Source organism: Salmo salar, chromosome ssa15, assembly GCF_905237065.1.
Source record: "Salmo salar chromosome ssa15, Ssal_v3.1, whole genome shotgun sequence".
NCBI lineage: Eukaryota > Metazoa > Chordata > Actinopteri > Salmoniformes > Salmonidae > Salmo > Salmo salar.
This window is the reverse complement of record NC_059456.1, coordinates 36,147,332-36,156,758: the sequence shown is the minus strand read 5'-3', so window position 1 is coordinate 36,156,758 and position 9,427 is coordinate 36,147,332. Positions and strand designations below refer to the sequence as shown.

The window sequence follows — 9,427 nt, the reverse complement described above, 5'->3', positions numbered from 1 at the left end:
TGGAGCTGGTACAGGCTTCCTTTGTGAAGATAAAAGGAAAAGGTCAGGTTATAAAGTGAGTCTTTTCTCTCTGGTCATGAGTGACAGATGTGTGGGTTGAGTAATAATAACTAAGTTTCCCTTTCTCTGATATTGTAAGAAAGTTACTTTTCGTCGATGCTCTTCTGGATCAAATCTAAAGGAGTGGCTTTTGAATTATAGTTAAGTATTCTACAATAAGTCTGGCAGATTCAAACCCCTTTGTTCGGTATTACAAACAATTGGTTTGTGTTGGTGTACTATTGTAGTTGTATAGTAGTTCATGTTTTGTAATATAATCTATTCCCTGTGGTTTAGAATATTTTTCAGAGAGGTGGGAGGGGGTTCATTTCATTGAATGCTTTTCATATAAGACATTGGCGTTAATTGCAGCGCCTGCTTTTGAGTTTTTGGATGGCTTCCTGGTTTGTAATTTCAGCCTGAAAAAAGGACTGGTGTTTGGAGCGATGTGGCACATTGGGTGCTAATGAGCCATAAACTCCTAATCCCATTGGAATGGATTAAAAGTACTGATGGTAATTGAATTCTGAAATATGACTAATGTCCCTTTGTCCCCAAAGTAAAGAGAAAGCTTGTGAAAATCAATAAAAAGGGGAGATATAGATTTGTTTTGGAACTAGTTAGCTTAACATGTTGTGGATGTCTTGAGCGTAGTTAATGTTGTTGGTTCTATAGTCACCCAGGTGTAGTAATCAACTAGACATCCTCTGTTGGTTTATTCTAGAGATAGAGGTCTATTTCTCTCACACACACACTGACCCTGTGTGTCTGAATCTCTCTTCCTCGTGTTAGTTGCACCAAGTTTCTTTTCTTCCAAAATCAGGTGACCAGTAGAGTAGAACTCAATGATACACAAAGCAATACCAGTTAATGAAGTGGATATTGGAATCTCGTAGTTGCTTTGCACGGAAACAATGGAGGTTGAAGCCAAAACATACACGCAGTGGCAACATTTGTATGCTTCTTTTATTTTCATTTTACTTGCACATTATCTTCAATTACACTTTTATTTTCATCGTCATTTAGGAACGTTGTGAGTTGATATCTGATGATTACATTACAAACACTAGTTACTGAGGAGATCAATACTTATGGGCATGACACAACTCATTGATCTAATACAATAATCAATCTGTGGTTCCCTTATTGAACAGAACCTATAAAAGATACTGCATCTTTAAAATGGTGGTCCATGACATTGCTTGTTTTCCAGGTAGCAAGAAGCTTGTTCTTTAGTTTGGCGCAATTTGTTTTTCAGCTGTGTTTCTCCTCAATGCTTATCAAGACTTTTCTTTTCATATGTAACACCGTAGCCTAAATCTGGCAATAATAGTTTTGTGAGACCAATCTTCAAACTGTCTGACTGTCCATGTGAATGAGACAGTATTTAATGCATGACATTAATGATTTTGCCCAATTCCAAATTCAACCAGAACAAAAAGATGAACTATTTGCATATTTGTAATGAAAATAATTTTCTCAATTTAAATTAATGCATGTACAAAAAATGAAATTCTAACATTAGGAAGTTAATTGATATAGATTTAATTTTGTTGTCTTGCACTTTTTTCTGCTTTTGTTGATCCGACTGATTCACACTTTGCATTCACCAATATTTCTTCATCCTGCTGTCTCTGATTTGCGTGCCAGGAGGAGCTACTATTCTTACTCATATTACCTGTAAGTAAACAGACAAACAACAACAAAACAGAAACAAACAAACCCAAAATACAATGAGTGCACTTGTCCTTGGTTAGTTATGTAGTGTTTTAAAGATGCAGTATCCTTTTTTCAAGTGAAAACCCATATCGCTCAGAACCAATTGCCATTGCCATTGACCAGCTCAAACATGCTTCGAAACACTCCAAACCAAAGTCATGATGACCAAAAGCGGTGTTATTTGAAAAAAGAATGCTGCACTTTGTGTCCTGTATTCAATCTGAGTGCATGTGGTTGTATGTATGTCAGTAACTCATGTATTTCAAAATTCTTCTTCATTTCCTGGACCTCCTTTGTCCATTGAAAGGATACGGGGTAAACTGTGTGCCTCTACAAGTGCACACTGTTTGTGTTGTATGTCTTTTATATTTCATAAGCCCTTTCCTATTGGTTGCTCTGAATGTTGGTTGCAGAAGGTTTCCTCTTTGGTTTGGTGTATGTTCTTCTTCTGCTGTGATGCTGCTGTAGACAGTAGACAGTCATCTCCACACTGTGGTGCTTTCCACTTGCTAAGGGCTGGGAAAAAAAAACTCCCCAATCTGTTGTCCTGACAAGTCTGCCGATGCTCTCACATGCTCTCCCATTCGACATGCTTGCCATTTCACCCTCGCCTCTGTGAGTGTTTTTTTTTTTTATGCTACACAGGTCTCGCATTTACCTCCCCACTCCTCTAATTTTTGTATTTCTCACAATCACGTTTCATTTCATACCTACAGAATTTCAGAGATTATTCCCCCAGACTGAGGATACTTTCTCTCTCTCTCTCTCTCTCTCTCTCTCTCTCTCATGAAAATGAAAGACTGTATCAGCTGCACAGTGAACATCTTATGCTGGCTTCGGATAGTCCCTTCAAGCAATGTTAGGATATCAAATTTCTTAGCCCCCCCTGGGGGACATTTAGCCAATTATATCCTGTTAAGTTGGAATAATTGAACAGCTGAAAGTTACCAATAATTAACCTTAAAATGGTCAATCTGTTTTTCCCAAAGGGAAAGAGAGGTATCCCACAGTTTGCCACTATCAAAGGTCATTAAAAGGTACAACATAGGAACTGGATCATTTTCTCACTTCTCTTGATAAAATTGACCCTGCTGTGCATAGCCATTTTGGACCCACTTCAAATGTATGATGGGCAGAAATGAGTATATTCTGCCTATAATTGTCATTTTACTAGAACTGTATGAAATTATACAATTTGACATCTTTCTCCTGCTGTCCACCCATCTGTCTCCTCTCTAGTACAAAGAGTCCTCCTTTCAATTTCACTAGTGCGGCTCCTTAATAACCTCATCTCAATGCTTTCATCTAACTGCGAACTGCAATCAGAGGATAATTTGTACTGCAGCACCTTTCTTCAGGGTGCTCGCAAAGTGGAATTAGGAACTAGGAATAGAATAGAGTGGGTATGTGTTTTCATCGCAGTGCTCCTTTTTACAATACAAATGTAGAGAAACCGGCACAGTCGTAATTGCCCTTGAAATAAAAGCCTCCCAGTCTTGCAGGTGTTCAATCAGCTTTTCTCAACCAGGGGCCAGGTACACAATCAGTTAAATCGGTCAAACCATTTGGTATATCAATCTCGTTAATCTATAAACCCTATCTACTCCTGTCCAGAGGAAATGATAATGAGACAATCAACCAAACAGTGAGTCCCCAGTTTTCAGAATGTCTTGTCAGAGCCCAGATTGGGGATGAGATGCGGCAACCTCTCACCTTAGCATGAAGCATATGCCTTTCTCCCTCGAAGCAGAAGTTACTCCTGCATGATTTCGATGCTTGAAATTGGACCCTTTTGGATATCCCCTGTATTTCTGCTACAGTATGTACCGAATGATACTTGACCCTAAGAATACATTATTTGTGGGGTTTGCACATATTATTGGATGAAAACACAATTTAAAAAAGGCCATATGTGGAAGCCAAACCAATGGTCTGTTGTCATGGAGATAAGATTTTCTCTTTCATTTATTTCCCTTTAGTCTTTCCTGCTGTGTGTAAATAATCGGCAACAAGGTATTTTTGTGATATTTAAACCTGCTTGTTTGATCCTTCAGGAAACTGGCCAAGAAGCGCAAAGATGCCATAGGGAATACTCGTCAGGAAATGACCCACATGGTGAATGCCATGGACCGCAGTTATGCTGATCAGAGCACGCTCCACGCTGAGGATCCCATGGCCGTCACATTCATGGACTCCCACAACTTCAGCAACAGATGTAAGTATAATAGTCCCTCCACAGATCCCTGGGGAACACCTCTCTCCACAGACACATGATACATGTGAGAAAGCCTTCTGACAGTGAGAACAGAGGAGGCTGGTGGGAGGAGCTATAGGATGACGGGCTCATTGCAATGGCTGGAATGGAGTCAATGGAACGGTATCAAACACATGGAAACGTGTTTGACTCTGTTCCATTGATTCCATTACAATGAGCCTGTCCCCTTATAGCTCCTCCCACCAGCCTTCTGACAGTTAGATAACCCCTCTGCCTTACAATGGAAAAGGCCTCAGCACAGAGAAGTGTCCTATAAGACAGGTTCTGAAGAGAGGCGTTAAGTTGTACCTTATATGTTTTTACTTGAAAATGCATAAAAGGAAATTCCCAACATATGAATAAATGCCATTAATGATTTGAACCGTTGTCACAGGATATTTTGGTAGAATGACTTCTATTCTTATGCTCTGTTCATCTTGACCCTGGTACTTTATCATTCTGCAGTGTGCTGCAGCTTACTCAAGCCTTCTGGAATGTTCCTCATAAGATGTTTTTTCCCTACAGTGCCTAATGATCCACTTGTGCCAACGGCAGTGCTAGGTGAGGCCCTGGTGCTATGTCATCTGCCCTGCCATGGCTTGTGTTCCTCATGCATATGTCGTTGTCATAGTCCTGTAGCCTTCCATTGTAAACCTGTAGCCGTCCATTGTAAACCTGTAGCCGTTCCATTGTAAACCATTGTCTCTATGTTAAGTCTGAGTAGTCAGTCACATACATTTTCAAGGCTACCATGAATTGTATCACTGTCAGAATGACTGGCCTCCATATTCACTTATCCAGTAAGGGGGATAAAATAGGAATTGTTTCCAGATTGTAGATTTCCCCTGGCTGCCAATATAAAGCACTTGGCCCTCAGCCATGGTAGAGTGGAGACGTGGCAGTCCTCCAGTGAACAGATGAGCAACACTTCAGGGTTTAGGACCCACCCATGAGCTGTTGAATTGAAGCTAAACCCCATTCAGAGACTCACACTTCTGAATGCATTTCAACTGTCTACAAGCTCCAAATCCAGCTCAGGGCATTGGTTTAGCGATGAAGAGGGGAAACAAATTCAAACTCAAGTGAAGATTGATAAATGACGGATACATTCACCTGAGCCCCAACCTGAAGATGAACCTCCTACATAACACTGTTATAGAATGAAACCAGTCATCCTGTCATTGTGTGTAAGTCCTTACCGTCAGACAGACTTTGTGAGCGGGTGCCATTTTACCACACCCTCAGCCTCTCTGGGACTTGTCTCTGTCTGTGGAGAGTCAAAAAACACATCTGACAGTTTCTATGTAATGGAGTTCCTTCCTGATGCCATGAGTGTTCACTCATGGCATCCGGAAGGAGAGTGTTATACATGGTGACACTAGATATGGTGTAGTCCACACTGACAGAACAAGCAAGCAACCGCTGAGGGTCTTTACGGCTTACTGAAAACCTGAGTTTGATGGGGAATTAAAATTCCCCCTCAGGCCAGTGTGCTTGCTGTGAAAATGTCTTATTTTAGCTCTGTGTTGACGCTGGGCTTGGTAATAGGAAGTGAAGGGTGCAGTTCAAGCCGTGACTCAATCTATCATGTTAGGGCAGAATTAAGAAGTACACATTTGCTAATGAGTAAAAATGTCAGCTTAGATAGTCTCTACACTAGAGTGCAGCAGTTCTCTCACGAGCTTAGTGTCACTCCACCTAGATCCCACCCACTGCAGAAGTGTCTGTCTGTCTCGCCATAGCTCTCTAGAAAGCCATTTGCAAATGTGTAAGAAAGTCAATGTTGTGTGTTGGTCATGTAGTATAGTCGAATCTGTCGTCGTTGTTTGGTGATCACCTCCACCACCCTAACGTTCCAGTCATGTCACGTCATTATACACACACACACACACACACACACACACACACACACACACACACACACACACACACACAGTTGAAGTCAGAAGTTTACATACACCTTACCCAAATACATTTAAACTAAGTTTTTCATAATTCCTGACATTTAATCCTAGTAAAAATTCCCTGATTTAGGTCAGTTCGGATCACCACTTTATTTTAAGAATGTGAAATGTCAGAATAATAGTAGAGAGTGATTTATTTCAGCTTTTATTTCTTTCATCACATTCCCAGTGGATCAGAAGTTTACATACACTCAATTAGTATTTGGTAGCATTGCCTTTAAATTGTTTAACTTGGGTCAAATGTGTCAGGTAGCCTTCCACAAGCTTCCCACATTAAGTTGGGTGAATTTTGGCCCATTCCTCCTTGTAGGCCTCCCTGCTCGCACACGCTTTTTCAGTTCTGCCCACAAATTTTCTATAGGATTGAGGTCAGGGCTTTGTGATGCCCACTCCAATACCTTGACTTTGTTGTCCTTAAGCCATTTTGCCACAACTTTGGAAGCATGCTTGGGGTCATTGTCCATTTGGAAGACCCATTTGCAACCAAGCTTTATTTTTGTTTCATCAGACCAGAGGACATTTCTCCAAAAAGTACGATCTTTGTCCCTATGTGCAGTTGCAAACCGTAGTCTGGCTTTTGTATGGCGGTTTTGGAACAGTGGCTTCTTCCTTGCTGAGTGGCCTTTCAGGTTGTGTCGATATAGGACTCGTTTTACTGTGGATATAGAAACTTTTGTACCTGTTTCCTCCAGCATCTTCACAAGGTCCTTTGCTGTTGTCCTTTGCACTTTTCGCACCAGAGTACGTTCATATCTAGGAGACAGAACACGTCTCCTTCCTGAGCGGTATGATGGCTGCGCGGTCCCATGGTGTTTATACTTGCGTACTATTGTTTGTAGAGATGAACGTGGTACCTTCAGGCATTTGGGAATTGCTCCCAAGGATGAACCAGACTTGTGGAGGTCTACAATTTATTTTGAGGTCTTGGCTGATTTCTTTAGATTTTCCCATGAAGTCAAGCAAAGAGGCACTGAGTTTGAAGGTAGGCCTCGAAATAAATCCACATGTACACCTCCAATTGACTCAAATGATATAAATTAGCCTATCAGAAGCTTCTAAAGCCATGATGTCATTTTCTGGAATTTTCCAAGTTGTTTAAAGGCACAATCAACTTAGTGTATGTAAACTTCTGACCCACTGGAATTGTAAGTGAAATAATCTGTCTGTAAACAATTGTTGGAAAAATTACTTGTGTCATGCATAAAGTAGATGTCCTAATCGACTTGCCAAAAGTATAGTTTGTTAAGAAATTTATGGAGTGGTTGAAATCGAGTTTTAATGACTCCAACCTAAGTGTATGTAAACTTCCGACTTTGTGTGTGTGAGTGCGCATATATATATATTTGTATTATATATGTACTACAAACCCTGTGTGCTAACTGTTGACCTAGCTAAAAGCTCTTGTTTTTTTTCTTTTCTTGCTGTCCTAATTGTAAAGTGCCAATTACCGGTAAGTGCATGTGACCAGTGTGTGTGGAAAGTGTCCCAAAGTGCTCAATGAAACGAAAATAAATTGATTGCCAGAGAACATATACTGGATGATTTATCCATTAAATGGATGCGTGTCCGTAATAGTAGCTAACTTCCCCTCCACTGACAGGCCCTTAAACCGTGACTTAAGATTCCCCTAAACCTACATCTGGTGTGTGTTAGTAGCTCAGGAGCTAGCCAAGCAAGAAGGATGTACAGCTCATGGCTCAGTAGGTCATGTGATTGATTGCCGCTAGATCATGCTGGGCTTTAGAGGGGTGTAGATTCTTCCTGAGGAGAACCTGGGACTCAACAGCCATCTACCTCACTTTCCCACATGCACACTCGCGCCGCACTCACACAGACACACACACGCACTCATCTCCTGTCTCCCGGGCAGGCTGTTAAATGGCTGTGTGTCTGAGGGGTTGACATGGTTCAGATAAGACATTAAAGGGCACATATGGTGCCTGTCAGGCCTGAGAGTGTCCTACCCTCACACTGCCTCTCAGTGAAGCCCCTGTGTCTGTTTTTCTGCTGGGAAAGGCAGGCACACCGCTCCTCGGCTATATCAAGCTCCGTCTTGCCCACTCACCATGCTGACTCGACACGTCAGTGACTGCCAGGTGCCATGTGGCTTACATCCCTCACAGCTTAGCTGTTTCACTGGGGAGTTGCTTTAGATACATAGTGTACTGGCAGGAGCCATGTTATTTGCCATGAAGTAAATGCTATTTTCATTGCCATTTTTGCAAGAAAACCATGTTGTTTTGTAAGAGAAGCACACCCAATGTGGTTATAATAAGGGATTCGTCATGATTTGCACACAGGTCAGATATGTGCTCTGTGAGTGTTTTGTGATTGTGATGTTGAATGATAATGGTCCTTCACAAGCCTGTGTATTCCTCACCAATGTGTGATTTCCCTGGACAGATGAGAACCACACTGCAGCTGCTGCAGAGTCCAGTCGGCTGCTGGACGTCCCTCGGTACCACTGTGAGGGGACAGAGTCGCCCTACCAGACCGGTCAGCTGCACCCAGCCATCAGGGTGGCCGACCTGCTCCAACACATAAACCTGATGAAGACCTCCGACAGCTACGGCTTCAAGGAGGAGTATGAGGTCAGACCACACGACTCTAGTCTACAGTATACCAATTACATAACACAAGACCCTAAGACTCTAGTCTATACTTATAACATAGCATATTTACGGTGGTCCTAAATGGCAGAGTAGCTTTTAAAATGAAGTGACAGACCCTTAGGGCCACCATATAGTTCAGCTAAATGTATGTGGTCCTCAGCCCTCAAGACAGTCTTACTCATAGTCTCACTATTCAAACCGTCAACACACCATAAAAATTCTAATCTGGTTCAAATGAAACATACAACTCCATTTTTGGGAGGTTCTTAAAAAATACAATATTCCTTCAGTGAAGAACAAGCTAAAATGTTATACGGATTATGTCACATCCTGTCGTGGTTCTGCACCGCTCGCTGTGTAGACTGGATGGGCGACCACAGCCCTGCACAGAGAGAGTTTCCTGTTAGCGGGTGGTTTGACAGTGAGACGCTCTACACTGCTTGCAGGGGTTTGGAGACGTTCAGTTTCTTGCTCTGCAGCCTTTGAAAGTTCAGAGGCTTAGTTTAAAGTGTTGTGAAAAGGTTACAGGCAAAGACTTCTATAGTCATCTCCCCATAGATTACTTCACAATTATGCTGTTGTTCATTCAAGCGGAATTGTGTCTGTTTAAATGTGACGTCCAGGTCCTGTTGTAGTGTTAGATAATGATCACGTTGGTGAAGACCAAATGTAGAGGTTTTGAGCATCAAACCCCACACTGCATTTACTCTCCAGCCCTTTGTACTTCAATGGACAGTCAAATAATTCATTTAACTTTTTTTATTGGCCACATTGTTGCCAGGAAATGTATCGCATTTGCCACCTTGTGTGTCTATTGTTTTCTGAGACCCAACAGGCCA

At 41.7% G+C, this 9,427-nt stretch overlaps 1 protein-coding gene across 19 annotated transcripts in view; it reads left to right on the top strand.

Moving 5' to 3' along the window:
* LOC106571353 (receptor-type tyrosine-protein phosphatase kappa) overlaps positions 1-9,427 on the top strand; it is a 176,287-nt gene that overhangs the window by 155,487 nt on the left and 11,373 nt on the right. For 5 of the 19 annotated variants that reach the window (XM_014144326.2, XM_014144331.2, XM_014144333.2 and 2 more), the window contains 5 exons: positions 1,690-1,719; positions 3,813-3,973; positions 4,538-4,573; positions 7,415-7,426; positions 8,380-8,567. In XM_014144326.2, the coding sequence (XP_013999801.1) occupies positions 1,690-1,719; positions 3,813-3,973; positions 4,538-4,573; positions 7,415-7,426; positions 8,380-8,567 (427 nt within the window). The remainder of the gene's footprint in view (positions 1-1,689; positions 1,720-3,812; positions 3,974-4,537; positions 4,574-7,414; positions 7,427-8,379; positions 8,568-9,427) is intronic. The other 14 variants (XM_014144330.2, XM_014144334.2, XM_014144337.2 and 11 more) reach the window with 5 other exon arrangements.